General features: G+C 48.0%; 6 protein-coding genes across 6 annotated transcripts; 2 read left to right on the top strand and 4 right to left on the bottom strand.

Annotated features, from left to right (window-relative positions):
* Nucleotides 1-580: 580 nt before the first annotated feature.
* Nucleotides 581-3382, bottom strand: atgI (autophagy protein ATG9; the record flags this gene model as incomplete). The annotated part of the gene is made up of 1 exon (XM_057164419.1): nucleotides 581-3382. The coding sequence occupies one exon, from the start codon at nucleotides 3380-3382 to the stop codon at nucleotides 581-583; it is 2802 nt and encodes a 933-aa protein (XP_057023100.1).
* A 2742-nt stretch (nucleotides 3383-6124) lies between these two features.
* On the top strand, nucleotides 6125-9966 carry N7466_005021 (GTPase-activating protein BUD2; the record flags this gene model as incomplete). The annotated part of the gene is made up of 2 exons (XM_057164418.1): nucleotides 6125-8918; nucleotides 8984-9966. The coding sequence occupies 2 exons, from the start codon at nucleotides 6125-6127 to the stop codon at nucleotides 9964-9966; spliced, it is 3777 nt and encodes a 1258-aa protein (XP_057023099.1).
* A 701-nt stretch (nucleotides 9967-10667) lies between these two features.
* On the bottom strand, nucleotides 10668-11627 carry N7466_005020 (terpenoid synthase; the record flags this gene model as incomplete). Its single annotated transcript, XM_057164417.1, has 1 exon — nucleotides 10668-11627. One exon carries the CDS (start codon nucleotides 11625-11627, stop codon nucleotides 10668-10670), a length of 960 nt encoding a protein of 319 aa, XP_057023098.1.
* A 648-nt stretch (nucleotides 11628-12275) lies between these two features.
* N7466_005019 (DUF3405 domain-containing protein) lies at nucleotides 12276-14145 on the bottom strand (the record flags this gene model as incomplete). The annotated part of the gene is made up of 3 exons (XM_057164416.1): nucleotides 12276-13151; nucleotides 13221-13822; nucleotides 13923-14145. Coding segments are annotated over 3 exons (1701 nt in total), but the record flags the coding sequence as incomplete, so codon positions are not given.
* A 3115-nt stretch (nucleotides 14146-17260) lies between these two features.
* On the top strand, nucleotides 17261-17716 carry N7466_005018 (uncharacterized protein; the record flags this gene model as incomplete). Its single annotated transcript, XM_057164415.1, has 1 exon — nucleotides 17261-17716. The coding sequence occupies one exon, from the start codon at nucleotides 17261-17263 to the stop codon at nucleotides 17714-17716; it is 456 nt and encodes a 151-aa protein (XP_057023096.1).
* A 444-nt stretch (nucleotides 17717-18160) lies between these two features.
* On the bottom strand, nucleotides 18161-18607 carry N7466_005017 (uncharacterized protein; the record flags this gene model as incomplete). Its single annotated transcript, XM_057164414.1, has 1 exon — nucleotides 18161-18607. The coding sequence occupies one exon, from the start codon at nucleotides 18605-18607 to the stop codon at nucleotides 18161-18163; it is 447 nt and encodes a 148-aa protein (XP_057023095.1).
* Nucleotides 18608-19114: the final 507 nt, after the last annotated feature.

Raw genomic sequence — 19114 nt, 5'->3', positions numbered from 1 at the left:
CGATCAGCAAGGGTCCAAGAGGATCGCCCTATCACCTTGTGGGGGTTGATGCCCAAGGCGTTTGGCTTCCGTGCCTGCCCGAGGAACTGTTATGCTGTTTATGCTGTTCCATGCAGCTATGCAGTAAATGCAGCAAATGCAGTAAGTGTAGTAAATGCTCTACAAGGGGGGGAATGCCAAGGAAATGCGCCAAGATGGAGGAATGGAAGCCTTGACTAGGTTGCATTACAGTAGCGGATTTGTGAAGAATAAATTACTGACTTTTGTGCTACCAAGGTACATACGTGCGTAATACTTAGAATGAGCATCAAATTGATATACTCAGTACTCAAGATTAGTTCCTACTCAGGACTTGAGATAGTACTCAAGTGCTACTGGTATGTAGTAGGTCTTGTACAGTGGCCTGGGGAAATCATGTGACGAAAAGAACCACAGGTACCCATGTACTACTTGGTAAAGGGGAGTGATGACGATTCAAAAAAAAAAAAAATCTAATACGTCGCTAATTCAACGCCAGAACAGTAAGACAAATCATGGACATTATATGGTCGGCTCTCATGGACTAATCCTGTACGCTCTACTATATTCCAACCGTAGTCCGTCGACCGTCTGTATTGGCCCTCTGGAACTGCTGGATGAGTCCCAGCACACCGGCTCCCCCGGCCAGATCATCTAAATGCTCACCCTCATCACCCTCCTCATTTTCGTCGCCTTCGGTTGCCAGCGGATTCATTCGCCACGAATCTCCCAGATCACCTTCGCTCGTGCCAACCCCACCACTGGATGCACCAGCGGGGCCTGTGGCTCGATTCAAAGAATCACGAGTGGCTTCCGACGGTAGCTCGTCATCTTCGGCGGTATCAGCCATAGGATGCTGCGACCGAGCAAGACGAGAGCGGGGGTAAGGCGCAGTCCGTCCAGGGCGGAAGCCCGATGTGGATGGCTGATTATGTGGATCTAGAAGCATAGAAGCCGTGGGGGAACGAATCTGGTCGGCTGCCATAGGTCTAAACCTGGAAGCTACAAGGGACGGACCAAATGGTCCACCCATAGCCCCCGATCGAGGTTGAGGATCATATCGATCATGGAGGCCCATATCGTGGGGTCCAAGTGTGGGTAGATTCGGGGGTGGGTGGAACGGCCGTCGTCCACCAGGCGGGTGATTGGGACCATAGTGATCCAAGAAGCCGTAGTATGAAGCAAGCATCTTTCCATCCTTGGTTGAGAAGTAATCTGCTCGTAGGTCTTGTTGTCGACCAGGAGTGTCTTTCCGGCCCGCGGACATGACATTCGTGCCTTTTTTGAAATCAAAGACCGCAAAGGAGCACAGATAACCCATTCCGTCAACGTGGACGGTGAACTCGCGAAAGAAATCGATCAACCGGTCACTACACTTGGGGAGACTGAACCACAGCACAAAGGGCGTAAAAATCATGCTGAGGATCTCCTCTAAGAATATGACAATCTTCATCTGATAGCAGACAGCGAATTCTTTGCGCACATCGTCACTATGCAAGCGTCCTTTCCAGGTCGTCGGGAAGTAGTGAGTGAAATCAATCAATTCGAGAAGTGCGTATTCCGGATCAAAGACATCGGTCTCTTCGGGAGCCAGTCCGTGGGCAAATGCCCAAACTGTACCAAAGATACCCAAATAGAAGAGAACGGTACGATCAGGAGTGATCTCAAAGCCGAGGAATAATTCCGGGTCCACCACCGATGCAAGGGCAAGGACCGAGGCTAGTGCACCCGATATGAAGGCCACAAACCGAGCCACCTGAACTGTCTTGTCTTTGGGGAACTGGTCGATGTAGCGACTGGCGAATGGGTAAGACATATTTATCCGACGCTCAAATAGATGCCAGAGCTCATTAAACTCGCGAAATTTCCATTCTGCCAATGGAGTGTACTGGCGAGATCCGATCTGACCCGGATTCTTTTTGAACTCATTGAAATAGCGGAAAAAGTAGTGCATGAGAAAGTAGACGACAATAAATGGAGCGACAAAGATGTTCATGATACCGGCAAATATAAAGCGCCGTCGTAGCCCATCACTTAGCGCTCTTCGATGGGTATCCTTGAGGAATAAGGTGCGCAGCTGACCTTGTTCATTGAAAACATAGTCCATGATGCACAAATTGAGGTTCCATTCTAACGTTCGTGAGAAGAGCTGGCGATTTCTCAGAAATGGAATTGGCAACGTTAGATCCAGGATATCCTTGTTGACCAGTGCAATCATATAATTTTCTTTGCGCATGAGACGATTTGCAATGTCATGAGCATCCATTCGCTGTTTTGATTGACTGCCCATGAATCGTCGGTGTTTGGCAGATACTGCCGCTGCTGTGGAGGGATTAGAATCTCGCAGCGTCATCAGCCGGCTGACAACTTCTTGCCAGGCGATGGTTTGGACCTCCCCATCCGAGACGCCAAGTAAATGAAAATAGAAATCATGCATATGCTGAAGCCTTCGGATATCCAGCAGATACTGGAAGAGCTTTCCGATCCAGAAGAAGCTGAATAGCCAGAGCAAGAAAAGCGTGGAGCCAGACATTTGAGACGTGCATTGGGGTACCAAAATCTCGTCCAGTGATTTGCTGCCGCGGACTTTGTGATAATTGACACAGTTGGTGAGGAAGGTGGAGAACCCCACTACGAAGGCAAATGTCAACAGATTCAAGGTTCGGCTTAGAATAATAGACCAGAATCCATTTCCCAAGAAGTAGATGTACACGTCCTTTAGGAAGTTGTCCAAGTCCTCTACATTGGCCCAGCGCCACATGGCTTTCTTTTTGGGATCAACGTTAGCCAGACTGAGTTGCTGGCCATACAGCCATCGCTTCCAAGGATGACGGTCATCGGTATCCGAGGATTGTCGAGTATGAGCGGGTCCCCAGCGTGGAGGGGGTGCAGCGGATGAAGTTGGCGGAGGACTGGGGGTTCTGGAGCGACTAGGCATCATTTGAGGCGGAGGAGGGAGTCGTGCCCGTAAATCCTCGTCGTCATGGGCCTCGACCAAGAGGGACTGCGGCACATCTTCATCTCGATCATCAAGCTCAATTCCCTGAGAAGACGTCCGAGTCATCCATCGGGGTCTGGAAGATCTACGACGTGAGACGGATGGGGAGCCCCGAGGATGGGTCTGCGGTGACGGCCGACTGAGCAAAGCTGCAGTTGGGCTAGACAGTTGACTATCCCTTGCATCTGCCAACGCATCCTCCAGCTCCCCATCACTGAAATGTTCCTGATCCGGCCTCGGGGCCATCCCTGCACGCTCTTCAACATCAGAGGAATCGGATTCGGCATCATGTTCACGGATGGCTTCATAGACGGATGGCGAGTCTGTAGGTGGGAGAAACCGCGAGAGTATATTTGAGGACATCATTGTTTAATCTGACTCAGGGTGATCCTCTTGAGTCTCTGGGAATTATCGCCATGGATTTGTGGAGGTTTGGGAAGGATATCCGATGAGGTCAACACGGAAGCTGTGACCCTGTGGGGATGCGGTTACTCTCCACAACAGCTCAACAGTCCCATATGACGACTCCAGAGACGCATGAGCTGGCAATAAAATATACTGAACCTGTTGTCTCTTCTCTTGCTTCTCTTATCCGTTCTCGTTCTCGGGAAGTTGTGGTTTCGTTTTGTTTTTGTTTTGAGGGGAGAATATGACCTGGGGCATCTGATCACATCCGCGGGACCTAGGCCATCCTAAGCTAGATATCAGCAGGTGATCGTGATAGACGGATTATGACATAATATTCCCGCCTGAGGCCAACAATCTAATCGGGTTCCCGATACGAGTCATGTGGACTGCTTAGTCAGTGCGGGGGTCTCGGGAAAGAACCTCGTTAGTTAGTTGGACACTAACCAATCCCTAACAGTTAGTATGCATGATGCAACTGGGCGCGCCCTTTTTTTCGTTCTTTTGTTCTTTGTCTTTTAGTCTTGTTATTATTGACTTTCTGGCCTTTCTAGAACAGTCAATTAGCGGTGACATGAGCTTGTACTTGGTCTTGAATCATGAAGAGTTTGAACACCCCCTCTTCCCACCAATTTAATATTGTACAATATGAGTTGGCTCCACTTCGGAGCATTTCCATCTTCAGGAAAACGGATTTAAGGAAAGAAGCGGGAATCTACTTGATGACACGGCCCCAGTCCGCAACTCCAGTCCGCACCCGCTTGAAGTTTAGTCAACTGGTAGTACACGGAGAACCCGCATCATTTTTCCTGAAAAGAGAGACTCCCGAGGTCGGCATTGTTATCGGTTTCAAATACTTCGAATGTGCGCTTCATCTTTCCCCGTTGAGTACTAGCTGCACTTTGTTCCATATAGATTCATCCCCGAATATACTCATCGTTCAACCTTGGAAGGCGATTCGTATACCCACTCAAAGTATACGCCCAACTCCGAGCCCTTGGAAAAGCCCTGGAGCCGGTGGATAACCTTGTGCAAGTGTAAATCCGTGGACCTGCACCTAGTCATGTACCTAGTGCGCTTATGCATGGAACCAGGGCGCATCAAAATAAACAGGAGATTTTTCGCGGTGGCATTGGCTCTAGAAAGAGGGTCTGATCGACGACCACCGGGATCATGCTGAGTCTGTGGCTACTGTTGATTCATGATGATTCGCTCACTACATCCACTGCCACTAAAGTACCTTCCCTAAAATGGATGCCACGCAATGATGCTTGGGCTTCCATGAGTGGAATTCACGAATCATAAACCATGAATCCTAAATCCCAATAATCCCAATAATCTCATCACGGTGGAATAATATTAATGACCAAAGGCTTATGCTGAAAGAGGAGCCCTATGTATTTCGGACCCGACGCTAAGCTTACGAACTTTAGGACTAAGGGAAACTAAGGGGAAAATCGACTTGCTACTGCCGTGTAGCCTCCCTTTTAGCGCCTCATTGCAGTCCCGATTGGCGTAATCTCGGTATTGCCGGTTAAAGGCTTGAAGAAGGCGCGGGATTCGGGTCTGGAGGTTTTTTTTCCTTTTTTTAATTGTGTACCTGGAGGAACGAGAGAGCGGATTTCCGAGGGAAATGATGATCTCATAAGGTTCACTGGTTCGTCCTTTTTTTTTTCGAAAAGGAAAAAAAAGGAACAGTAATAATTTAAAGAAGATGAATAATATGTAAATAAACAAATCCAAATGCAAAGAACCCAACAAATGGTTGGGAGTTGGAAATCAATGGTTTATGATTTTATACAGGAAAGAAAAGTTGGTTCGCGGTGGATTTCTTCTCCCCTTTATACACCTCAGCTCCGTTATCCACTTCCCTCCCCTCTTTCCCTTCTCGCCCCTCTCCCAATTCCCTTTTACCACCCTAAAAAAAAATAAAAAATACATATCACGATCCCTCATCAATTTCGGTCCGGAGTATCTATATATCCCCATCATCATCCCTGTGCCCTTCCCTGGCTCCGCCCGGAACCTCTTACCTGTGCTTGGGGGATCTGCAAAACACGGACGCACACACACAAACCCACTCCAAACGAAAGCGCCCCCTCCCCCCTCCCCCCAGACATCCCCTCTCCGGCATAATTGCTCTGAAGACCTCCCAATTTCAAAGGGGACTGATGAAGGTGCGTGTTATCTTGACTTCCCTAGTCCCCATAATCCCGCTCGCTTCCATTCCCTTCCCCCTCTTGATAATAATGATATCACGTCTGCCCCGGATCACCTTTTCGGGCTCCATGCTTTGAAAGCTGAACACACCTACACCCTTTCGGGGATTTCGCGACGGCGGCTTAGTCGCAATTCCCAGACTATTAACGAATTGGTCGCTCACCGTATCTTGCTAGACCCTGCATCTCTCAGACAAACGACGGTGACCCGCGAACTCCCCTTTGTCCCTGATTCGATCCGCCGTCTCGACCGAATGTACGACTCCGGCCTCCTTCCTCCCCTTGCACTCCATGTGTTCTCATAAGGACGCCCTGCACAAAATCCGACTTTCATTTATACTCGTGCGGTTGAGCAGGTGTACGGAATATATATAATCTTGGTTTTTTTTTTCGAGGTAGCCTCTCCCCAAAGTGCTTCCCTCTGGTGCGGACCTTCTCCCCATCACGCTCCCGTCCGCTCGCGCGAGAGTGACGACCGGGCAGAATGGATCCAGAAAACCCCAATGGACACAGTACGAAACGGAATTCTATACACCAAGCATTATACAGTCGTCCCGTGGAGCGACGATCGAGCAAAAAGTCTTCATCTAGGGACCGCCACGGCATGGTCTACCCAGACAACTTTCGAGACACTGGTATTCGTACCGTGACCCCGGAATCCCATTCCCCTATATCCGAGAGCGAACATTTCACCCAGAGCGCCCCCTCACCCCGAACTACCATGCGATCGCGAACCATCGAACGCACCGAGCCGGAACCACCGACGGAAGCACGAACCGTGCGGACGCGATCGCGAACTACCACAATGGAAGAGCAACGAAGCGACATGGCTTCCGCTACCATAAAGACTCGCGCACGCATTGGTTCGGTCAACGCCGCCAGCTCATCCCAACCCAAGACAGCAGAAGGTAAAACCTCCGAGGATTCATCCTCTTCCATTGGTTTCCCATCGATACAATCCCCTCCCAACTATATTGGTCAAGCAGTTACCCGCCATCGAAAATCCCCTGGGAGTAGCCGTTCCCCGACAGTCGCACACAACCAATTCGCCTCACCTCTATCTAATACCGATGCCGCCAAGATACTCCAATTGATGAAGACCACCTGCGGGAGGATGCATGGAATCTTGTCATTCCGGACATCTTCCATCACAGCGTCAAGTCCCTGGACATCCGGATACTGTGCCATTAATGTCGCTACCGGCAGTCTTATATACCAGGCAAAGGGGGAACCAGCATTGGCAAAAACCCTCATCCCTGACCTTCGTGGCTGTAGGGTACGGACATTGTTTGATTCAGAGCTTCAGACAACCTACCTCAGCGTCCATACATTCACCTCTGGGCTGGGCATTCAGTTACGCCCCCATGTCAACGAAACATTCGATTCATGGCTCGCAGCTCTACTCTGCTGGCAACCTATACGTCCCAAGGGCGTTCAAAACAAAATGACCAAACCTCAATCCGTCGTCATTGGAGACCGACGAATCCCCGAACGTCGGAGAAATTCGGAATCCTCAACCCATAAAGACGCGGCCATCATCAAAGTTGGTAAGATGCTTCTTTGGGACAAACCCTCTGCGGCTGGAGTGCGACCGGCATCATCGGCGCGTCGCGTTTCAACATATAGGCAGTCAAGGGCTCTCTCTTCCTCCTGGCAGAGAGTGAGCTGTAGACTGCTAGAAAATGGCTTTTTCAAGCTGTATACCGAGTCCGATGTTGTTCTCGTAGCTTGCATTCAGCTCTCTCAATTATCGCGCTGTGCAATTCAACAGCTGGATTCGTCAGTGCTGGACGATGAGTTTTGCATCGCCATATACCCTCAATACACAGCACACCCCGTCCCCGATGCTGCGATGCGTCCCATCTATCTCGCCCTTGAAACCCGCGATCTTTTCGAGGTCTGGTTTGTTCTGCTACGTGCGTTCACCATTCCAGAGCTATATGGCCCTCAACTGCAGGCTGCGGAGGAAGATCCGAATAAAACTCCGGAAGCCGACAGTTCTCCCACCAAGGGCATGTTTCGAATCGAGAGAATCCTTCACCTGCGAGTCACGGAGGCGAAGCTTTTTCGCACCAAGGAGGAAGAAACACCACGAAGTCGAAAACAATCCAGATCTCATGGGTACACTGCTCCAACCTCGCCTAATATCAGTGACTTCTATACGGAAGTACTTCTAGATGGAGAAATTCGGGCGAAGACTGCTGTCAAATATCGCACCACAAATCCGTTCTGGCGAGAGGAGTTCACCTTCAACGATCTACCACCCGTTCTGTCCCAGGCTTCTATATTGGTCAAAACCCTGAACGCACAGAGGGATTGGACCCTCATCGCGCAAGGAAAATACTCGTCCACTCAAGAAGTCAACGCAGTCAACATGCTTGATGAAATTGAGATTTCTACCAATGACGCAATCTTTGGACGTGTAGACTTGCGGTTGGATGAGCTAGACCCAGGCGTGGACTGTGAAAAATGGTGGCCGATTTTGGATGAACATGACCAAGCAGTTGGGGAAATGTTCATGAGAGCTCGGATGGAGGAAACGGTAGTATTGATGTCCGAAGAATACGCCCCAATGAAGGAGCTCCTCCACAAATTTTCCAATGGTTTGACAATAAACATGGGTCAAGTGATGTCGTCCGAGTTGACACAATTGTCCGAGATGCTTCTCAATATCTACCAAGTCTCCGGGTCTACAGTGGACTGGATCTCGGCTCTAGTTGAGGATGAGATTGATGGCCTCCACAAAGAGTCCACTGCTAGCCACCTGCGGTACACGACACGGATTCATTCGAATGACTCCCCGGGATCTTCTGGTCATGATCGTAATGTCCTGGTCCGAGATATGGGGAGGACGGCTACTGTGGAAGCCAATCTACTATTCCGTGGCAATTCACTTTTAACCAAAGCACTTGATCAACACATGCGTCGACTGGGTAAAGAGTATCTGGAAGAGACGGTTGGTGAACGACTGCGTGAAATTGACGAGAGTGATCCTGAGTGCGAGGTCGATCCCGCTCGAGTCCCGCGCGCCGAAGATCTCGATCGTAATTGGCGAAACTTGATTAACCTCACCACCATGGTTTGGAAATCTATTGCTATCTCATGGTCCCGCTGTCCTCCTGAGCTCAGGCGTATCTTCCGACACGTCAGAGCGTGCGCCGAGGACCGCTATGGTGACTTCCTGCGTTCTGTGACTTACAGTAGTGTGTCTGGGTTCCTCTTCCTACGGTTCTTTTGCCCGGCTATCCTAAACCCTAAACTGTTCGGGATCTTGAAAGGTAAGAAATTTCAATGTTAAGAATTTCCCATTTTTGTTTCATTCACTAACTTGCCATATTCGCAGACCATCCTCGTCCTCGTGCTCAGCGCACTTTGACTCTTATCGCCAAGGCCCTTCAGGGCTTAGCTAACATGACGACATTCGGCAACAAGGAACCGTGGATGGAGCCGATGAACAAATTCCTGGCCGGTAACCGGGCAGAATTCAAGCAGTTCGTCGATCTTATCTGCGACATCCCGTCAAATGCGACGGCTCCCGTCCCTACTCCCTCTTATACCACCCCGCTGCAAATCCTTGGACGATTGCCGCGTACCTCTCGCGAAGGCTTCCCCAGCCTTCCATTCTTGGTTGACCAATCCCGATGTTTCGCAAACTTGATTCACATTTGGTTGGAAGTTGTACCGGAGCGGCTCTCTGAACTGGAAGAGATTGACCCGTTTCTTTCCAAATTTCACGAATTGGCACTCCATCTGCAAGAGCGCACCGAAGATTGCTTGGATGAAGCTGAACAAGCTGAGCGTCCAAATGATACACTTCAGATCAAGTGGGAGGAGTTGGTGGATTCCATGGAGCGATCTGTAACATTCTATGATGAAGCTTCAAGCAAACCAGCTACCCCCGCTCCGGAGTCTACCGCTACTGCTCCTGCTGCCCCAGGGTCTGCAGCCTCGGCGACTCCAGGTCATCGTGGCTCCATTGGTTTCTTCGCACCTCGACCTCCCATGCCCCGTCGATCCACCGACTGTGCGCCAGAGGAGGATGACACCCCACCCAGTTCTTCATCTGCAACTTGGGATCAATCCCGGATGCCCTTCACGATACCTCGATGGTCCGATCCAAGAGATAGTACCGGCAGCTCCAAGAATTCTTCCACATACTCCCTGGACCACTCTGAAAACTCCAAGACCCGCAGAGCTAGCGTCACCAAGGAAAGCTCCAGCAAATATCGTTTCTTCGATTTTGTCCCCGCACCCTCCCGCCGTAAGGCCAAGGAACGCGATCAGTCTGGTCATCATTCACACGAAGATCTCCGGAACGAAATCTGATTGACGAATATTCCTCATATGCCCTCGCATTTATTGAACTCTGGGTTCTTTACTCTTTATGTGCTCATGAAGTCCACGCTCCTCTTGTGTTCTCGTCCTGTTATTTTCATATTTTCTCATTCTCTTCCTTCTCCATGTCACCCCAGCATGTGTCACGGTGTTGATACCCTTTCCCCTCTCTTGGTTATGGTTATTATTATTTTTCTTCATTGTTTCTTAGGCCACACCCTCCTGTATGCCTGGTGCATCTCCGACCCAGCTCTTGCAACGACAAGAAACTAAAAACCAAAATACAAAAAAGAGACAAATCCGGTACAGGATCGGGCGATTGGGCCCTTGGTTTATACAAAAGCACAATCTTTGCTGGGTCGGGGTCCGAAGTTTTGGAGAGGCTTGTTTTTCTTTTTACGTTTCTGCATAGGCAGACTCATTGGAGAGGCTATTCAACGTGTAAATAAATACTCCTGATATCTTCCCGAATAGATGAATTGGGCTTTTCAATTTGGAAACAATTGCATGCTACCACGGCCATCACTATCTACTACCTAGTAGGTCGCTTCTGAGCAACTGTTACCGCCGCGCTTAGCCTTAGCCTTAGATAGAAGAAAGTGGGTTTCTCCTTTCCTCATCTCAATTCAGTGTTGAAACCATCCATTGAGTACTATCAAGTCCATAAAACCATTCAGAATGGGCCAGGAATCTTACTTCAAACACGGTACTCCTAGTTCACCAATCTTATAACGCGGCTCGATGATATGATACCCAATATAGCCACGAATATAGGCCTTGGCAACCTCGAACAAATCCGCATCTCCAACGACCATGGCCTCAATACGATCAATATTGTCATGAACTTCATCGACCATTTCATTCAAGCATTGCAGTGGAGTGACCTGATTCACCTCAGCTCGGTGGTAAACATAACCATCACTCTCAGAAGACACGATCGACTCCTTATAAAACGAAAGGATGTCGTTCACCTTATTTGTGAAATCAATAAGCTCCGGCACTGCCTGAATGAACAATTTAAAAGTCTCCCCATACCCAGGACAGACATCTCTAGGCACCATCAGCCACACAAAAGCTTCGGCGTTGCCCGTCAGATATCGAAAGTACTGAGGAAACCCGGGCGACAACCGAAGCTGCGAGAACTTGCCCTCTGTCTCAGACTCTAAGACCGCGGAGCTCATGTGGCTGATGAGCCCGGTAATGGCTTTGTCCGAGCAGAACTCCAGGTAATGGTCATCCAGCTCTCTGAGCATATTTGCGCAGCCCTCGAATAGTTTGGCCTGGGGCAAGTTTCGGATGAAGCTGCGGCGGAATCCACGCATGTCAGCTTCGGCTGCGCAGATGTCGTCCAGGGCAACGAAATAGGCTCCGTATAGGCCGGTGAGACGGTGGAGTTCTGGGGAGCTGGATTGGAGGGGATAGAATTGATGGGCGATTGAGGCTCCTTGTTTTGATAACTTTGATGCTTTTTTGGCATCAATTTCCCCTCCTAGCATTTGGTTGAAGAGGTACTCTTCAAGTGCTGTGGTATCTTTGGCAGGAAATATTTGAAAACTAGCGCCTTGGAGGAATCTTTCGACCAGTTGTGTGTATTCATCCTTGGAAACCGGGGTGTCGATCACCGAGCCGTTGGGTCTGGCGTTATCGATCATTTTAATCGATGTTGACTTCCAAAGAGCTTGAGAGGTGCAAGAAGGATGCAATTGATCCAAACTGTTCAGTGATTTCAAAACAAAATGTGTGGACATCTGGGCCTGGGCAACTTTGAAGGTTTCTCATATTTATACCAATCAATTCCAACATTGAAAGTTCTGCTCAATGAATTTTTGTCAGTATGTACATAATCTACTGCCTATCACTACTTCTTAAGTGCACATGTGCTCACCTAGCTTTCTCTTGTCCAAGATTTTGTGCTTCGATCTTCCCTTGGAGGGGGGACCTGTTGATGTTGAATTTCTCCAAATTTGGTGGCCAGTGTCGCACAAGAGTCCATTTACGGATTGGTGCACTATTGTACAGCATCCAATTCCCTAAAAGGCCAAGCCGTGTAAATCGTTACTTTGAAGCAAACTCTGGATATTTTATACGCACATATGGGATTCATAGATATAAGGATTATCCTTTGACATAGTATTTTTGGTTCCGCAACAGTCCCTTTACGGCATCTCGAGGTTACATATATGCATTGATTCCAAATCGGGTCTCATTAAATGACGTAAATATCTGCAGCTTCATCCATTCAATGTTTAACTCTGAATTGTAGGCTATGGTTGATTAGTAAAAATCTGGGTATATGTAAATCAATTCTTCGTATTTTTGACAGGATGTAACAGCATAGGCGGCAAGCAAATCTTGCCAGAGTCCTCCTTCTGATCGTACCCTAGCCAAGCTCGATAAAGCCTTTCAGAAAATTCGGAGTTAAACATGAATGTCACGTTGAGCAAAATATCATTATGCATATTCCAGCTCCAGATGCTATCCCGTCCAGCATTGATCGCGCCCGGGCTGCCTGGGTTTGCTCGACGATTCAACTCTGCAGGATCCCAACTATGCGCATGAAAAATCGGCTGAGGAACCTGAACTGCTTTCAAGCCATAGTAAAGAGCCCAGGACGTCGGAGACATCTCGGATGCCAGCCCAAGGCCTGTTCTCTCCTTGTCCGCATGCATAAGCCGGAGTAGATGTGCCGAGACTCGAGACATCGCAACCACAGACGCCCGACGGGGCGTGCTTCCCTTTTGAGCAAAGTTAAAGACACGATCACGGAATGGCCATTTGGTATGACGAGGATCAAAGCTCGGTAGCCAGGTAATCACATCCGCTTCCTCGCCGATACCCCAATCCCAGAGATCTTCTTCCAAGTCCACGACCGGTATCGTGGGTGCTTCGCCATCAGTATTGATTCCTTTGACTGCCTGTGGGCCTAGAACACTATCTTGATTGGCCATGCTCTGGTCCACTTGGTCGGTGAACTCATCCCAGGTTCCGTGGATAGCAGGGATGTAAAAGTAGGAGTTGCGCTCCCACAGGTTCTTTCGCGGCTGTTGTTTCCCAAAATTTGCAGCCTGCTTGAGAAGGTGATAATAATGTCCAGTATATCGGGAATCCATCTCAAATTGCCAAATGTAGTCGTATCCTGGATGGAGTCGCGAGAAGATTTGCACTGGCTGGAAGTACTGAAGAATTGCCCTACGATGGAGTCAGCATTGCAGTCCCGTACTAGCAAGCGACAGCGAATCTCACACGTGAACGTCAATTTTTGAGTACCAGTCTTCCAAAATTTGATTGTTAAAAAACACCGCAATATCCCGGAATTCTTCCGGTAGATGTAATCTTTTGAATTCTTCCATGCCTACTTTATTAGCGGGATGGGGTAGTTCAGTATCTTTAGCATCGACCAAGATAATGATTTCATATTCGGCTCCGGAAAAGAGAGCGAGTTCCATGATCATGGATCGAAGGTTATGGATACCATCATCTGTGAACTCCATCCCTAGCCAGCCTCGTATAATGACCGCTGTCCGAGGGTGGTAATTTTGTTGAGTAGTATCTTCATTGGTATTATTTTCCACAAATCCTGAATCAAGCTCCTTGTGGAGTGTGGATAACTTTTCCCCGGACTGAAAGCTTCTATATCGTTCAGCATTGTTCTGCAGGCAGTTTTTCTGCAAGCTAGCCCAATCTACCTTATCCCACTGTGTTGCGTTGACATTGTGAGAGCTAGGATCGTCGCTATCGAGGCCTTTATCTCCATAGCCATATGCGCTATATCGGGACTCGGGATCGGTGCAGAGACCATCATCAAGGTTCCATGCTTTATATGAGCCAAAAATGGGAGCCGGGGAATCTGTTTCGAAGGCATTCCAAGGTTAGTGTTCATCTAATCAATAATGTGCCGCATCTGAGCATCTGCCTCGATATGCTTTAGTTTGATTGGATTGTCGCACCGGAATGATTCCACTTGAAGCCTTTCATGGCTGTATTGAGATTATCACGATCCAATAGGTTCCCATCAGGGCCAATGCAACTTTGGAAAGAGCCTCTCCATGAATTTTTCCATTCTGCGCTATTATAATCGGGGTAGGGATCGAATGGAATTGATTTCGTTTCACGTGATATCTCCGAGAAAGTTATACCTAAGTCACAGTCATTAAGACACGTCTTTTTGCTTTCTGAAAGGCTGAGGGCATGTAGAAAATTAGCACTCAGTAGGGGGCTTTCGATCAGGAATTTGATGACAGGGGGTGTCGATAGAATCACTTCAAAGTTTACCTTATGTCAACATTTCCCCCCGATTGAGCTGTAAAAAGCTGCTCTCTCACGCGAGCGGCGAGTATAAGTCCTAACAGTATAAATGAAAGGATGATTGCGTGAGAAATCCGTTTCAAAGGAAATCCCAAGTGTCGTCTGGACCACATCCCGCCAGCCATAGGCTTTGAGCGTTGAGATAGGCAGGACTTTGTGGTAAACAGATTCCAAGACAATCATGTGGGAGTGGAGAAATGTGATTTGAATGAAGCGACGCTAAGAATTCAATGGGCCACTCCAGCTGCTCCCAGGGGGCTATGGGGGCAGCCTTTCCTGAAGCCTCGGTCCAGTACAGCCTGTGGACCTACATAAGTGGTTCCTTGGAAGCATCAGGTCTAAGTGTTTAGTGCTGACATCTGGAAATTTCGTTCACAATTTTGTTCACACTTTACAGCAATCCGTTCACCAAAACAATACAGCGGAGTTCTCCGTAATGTTTGACAAGCTTCTGACAGATCCACATTGTATCAGTGGACATCTGCATCTGGTTAGTACTCTGACGAATTTGGAGTAGTCTATCTCCACTCCAACCCGCTATCGACTCATGAGCACGAGAGCCGCGTGGAAGCTTGTTGTGAAGTGGGTCGATCTGCTTGTTCGCGCCGAACCGCACAAAATGCTTGTTAGTCGATTTGGACAACAAATTGACTGGGAACTCACCGGTACTTCATAGGTGGAAATATTATGCTTGGAGGCGGGTTATGATAGCACATCTCTTCTATCCTCGTGGATCAGGCGATGAGCTTCCAAGGGGGGAAAGGTACGGGGTATACTAATCTACTGGAGTAGTTCGACGTGTACTAGTATGGACTAGGCATCGCACGGCATACTTTTGTTAGGTGAAAACTCTTTCTGGTCCTCCGGGCTATCTGGCTGCCCAGAGTTCGTTTTGTGCGACAATTTAAACCCAATCGGTGTCGATGTCCGATGGACCTTCCAATACTCTCTCCAGCTAGTTCGATCACACAGTCTCTTCAAATTTCATAATTAGTAACTTAAAGTATGTGCGGCCAAATTATACACAAGAATGGCTTAAATTACCTAGTATGTATTTCACAAATACCCAAGTTCCCAAAAACATTCGAAGGGTCTACTCCATACGCTTAAAAATGTGGGAATTCTCATCGAATACACTGAGCAGTCCCCATGTGTACTCCGTACTCCTTATGGTCCCATTTCAAGACTTCGTGGAATCTGGCCAAATTGCCGAGAAAGTCCCACGGTGACTCCCTATCCGAGCTGAGCTTGTTATGTATGTCTAGTTCCATTTAATGTACGTGGCCCACTCGCACCAGCCAGGCCCAGGCCCACTTGCATACGCGGCCGATTATCACGGCTATCTATTGACCTTACGAATACCAAGACTGATCATTGGTCCCCTCGTGAAATTTTAAGTTACGTTAGTTTAGTGTGCTTTTGAAGATCTTGAGTGGAATCCTTCCGAACCATTGTACGGAGTACACGGTACCTAATGAGAATTCCAGCCCATTCACTTTTCCGAGGCTGCAAGGATGAAGGGTCTGCTACTATTCTCAGTTTTGAATTGATTTGTTAGTGGCTACTATCTACTGCGCAGTCTATGCGTTTCAAAAGGTACATCTAGGAACTACGCTCTGGACTTGAGGTAATGGGAGGAGAGTACGGATAATGAAGGATAAGTTTCAACACTTTTCAGATATCCCAACTAATTTCCAAGATTTTTCTGTACAAAGCGGAAGACCCGGCTTTCCTCCCCCAAACTAGGATAAAGAATTGTTTTATCCGTCATGTCCTAATTTGTTTGACTCTACGGAGTGGCCACCATTGGACAATATCACTGCGTGGCTTGACGAGCAACTCACCTCATCCGATTGCATGAGGCTCCCGACGAGCGATACCTAAGCCACAAGTGTGCCGTGCACGTGAAGTATGTACCCCATAACTATTTTCTGCAGGGGTTAGTGGTACTTGGTGCTCCATACCTACTAGGTAGTACCCAGTAGGCTCGCAGCATTATTTTCCTCTTTTACTTGGTTTTTTAATTAGCGGTGAAAAGCTTGAGAGTTGAGGTCAGTTCCAATTCGAAATTTAAATCATGGATACCTTAGCCTCTATCTCACATCCTCATGAAGAAGCTGCTGATTGTCAATTTATAGGCTTCCATGCTAGTCATATACTTGCTGCCAGGAAGGGGTTTCATGTAATAGGTGTTTGTAGGAGGCTCATATGTTGAATATCTAGGTAGAGCCCTGTGCAATGTTGAGCATAATACCCGTCGTAGTAGTTCATCTTCCCGTCTGAACCCCAATAAGAAGTCCACATACACCCATGGATATCCTGGCCCCCAAAGTTAGTGGCCCACAACTGTGTGCCACATGTGGGGGCACTCCATAGTCTTCGCATACAGATCCTTTGACCACAGATATGGAGAAGGTTGGGTTATCAAAGGAACGTCTTTTTGACGAGGTTTGACTTGAAGCTGTTCATTTGAGAGTCATGGTTCTTTAAAATGCTCGTGAGTTTAAAAAAAAAATTCTCGCGGAGACACCGATCCGATGTAAAGAGTATTACAATAAACATCACAGTCTGGGCTGATATTATAAGCAAAACAGGCAGCTATTTGACTAAAGTCCACGCTACGATGATTGAGGCTAATTCTTGGAAGCCATTATGGACTAACAACTCACTAAAGAAGTACTCCGGTACCTAGTACTCCGTAGTGCTGTTGATTCACCTACACTCCTCCAGTAAAAGTGCAATTGCCCAAGTGGGTACGGAGAACGCCGCAGCACCTGGGCAACAACTGGATCTTGTTTGCAAATCCTGTGAAATCTAGTCCTCAAGGCTGAGAGTGACTAGCACTTTATACTCGGCATCTGGAGGCAGGAAAAGCTATAAAAGGACATCTGGAGGAAGGTTCCAAGCGTGTATCTATCCTCCATCCTACCTTCTACATCCACACGAAGAAAAGAACCATTCCATCTAAACATCCTTCAAAATGAAGTTTCTCACTATTGCTTCTCTCACCCTCCTCCTCGCCGGCGCCCAGGCGGCCCCGTCTACTCCCTTCTCCAAAAAGAGCCCAGCCGTCATATTTGACAAGCGCTCCTCGATCAACGACTGCGGCACTTCGACCTTCACAAACGAGTCCTCCAGCGGCTCGCCCGAAGTTGCGGATTGCAGAAAGATTGCGACAAATATCAAGAGTGGAGGAACATGGACCTTTGAGGGCTTTGGTGTTCACCACCAGCTCGTTCAATACGGTACCTGTGCCTTTGGTGTCAAGGTTTCCGCGGATAGATACACCTACATTGGTAACGAGGATATCATCCAGTTGATCGATGACTCTATCAAGAAGTTCAAGTGGGAGGGCAAGGTCGGTGCCAAGGGAACGATGAAGTGTTCTGGACAGGATGGCGACGATGAGGTTGTCTGGGGTATCTACAAGACTTGATTTGTTTTCAAAGTTTGTGTGGTTGAATGGATTGGACGAGATTCAATGTCATGTATTACTTTCTTTTGTTTCTATTGGTACTTTGCTGCTCAAGCTTGTTTATATGTCAGAATAAGCCTCGGCATCCATGATGTTCAAAATGGACTTGCCTACTAGGTAATCACCGAATTTAGCGGTCTCATCTCCTGAGGTCATGAAGATACTATAACGGAATTGATTGATTGGTTTTCCACATCTTACATAATAGACATAAGCTCTGTAAGACGATGGACCGCGAGTAATGCCAAAAAAAATATTTCTCGCAAGTAGCATTTGAGTTCAGTTAGGTGTAATACTGGAACAAAATGGACGACTTTTCGATCGTCAAAAACTATATACTGGTAAGCCAGCACTTGGGATCACCTCCACTCTATTCATGGGGTTTAATTAATCTAGATTACTAAGTCATCCAGATGTCTTCACCCGCGTAACGGGTCCCTTGTAGGATTTGTGGCCCCGAGCCACATAATAACCCATTGAACCAATAATGACAGCTCCGTAAATATCCACAGCCCAGTTCATGTCAGTTGGATTCACCTCCTTAGTCAGGGGGAAGAAACTAAAGACCCAGATCACCAACAAGACTAAGATGGAGATCGTGTCGCAGATGGGTGTGAATTTGCCCATACTCCAGCGTGCTGGCGGTAGAGGCTGACCGCGCCAGCGGTGTACATATAGCCAGACATATGAGATATAAATAATATAAGATGAGAGCAAGGCGGCTGTGCCAAGGGACATTATGGAGTTGAAGGCCACCGAAGATCCGACGTTAACGAGTGAGAGAAGGGAGACGATTACCAGGCTCACGCAGAGGGCGTTGAGTGGGACTGTAAAGGTCGGGTTTACCTTCATTACCGAGTATGAGGTTAGAGTTGCTCGGACATCAAATCATTTCAGGGCTATCTATATTTCTGGGGAAAGAAGGAGAAGTGGGACGGGGTAAGACTTACGTGGGCGAAGAAGTTGAAGAAGGGGAGGCCCTTCAATGTTGTCGCGGGCAAAAGAGTAGATTGATCTGCCGGGATGTTGTTGCGATGTTACTGATGGCGGCACAGAATTACATGATTATGATCACGACTGTCATTCCGGTAGCAGCGCGGGTCGATCCCGTGGCGTTGAGGAAGACTTGGATAAATGTGAAACCTGTCGAGGAGGCGAGGACCTCGTCAATGTCGCCGATAAAACGAGGCGATCAAGAAAACAATAAGATTGTTTTAAGGTCCCAAGTTTATGTACATACTACATAGAGCGTTGTTTAGCCAATCAGGTCATCAGGTCACTTTTTGACCTGATGACCTGATGGCCTTCAACTGGTAAACATACTACCTTCAAAATACTATGTATATATACACATGTGCA

Source organism: Penicillium verhagenii (genome assembly GCF_028828195.1).
Source record: "Penicillium verhagenii strain IBT 33310 chromosome Unknown utg000005l_segment0_segment0, whole genome shotgun sequence".
Lineage (NCBI taxonomy): Eukaryota > Fungi > Ascomycota > Eurotiomycetes > Eurotiales > Aspergillaceae > Penicillium > Penicillium verhagenii.
The sequence above is the reverse complement of the archived record's forward strand: the minus strand, read 5'-3'. Positions and strand labels throughout refer to the sequence as shown.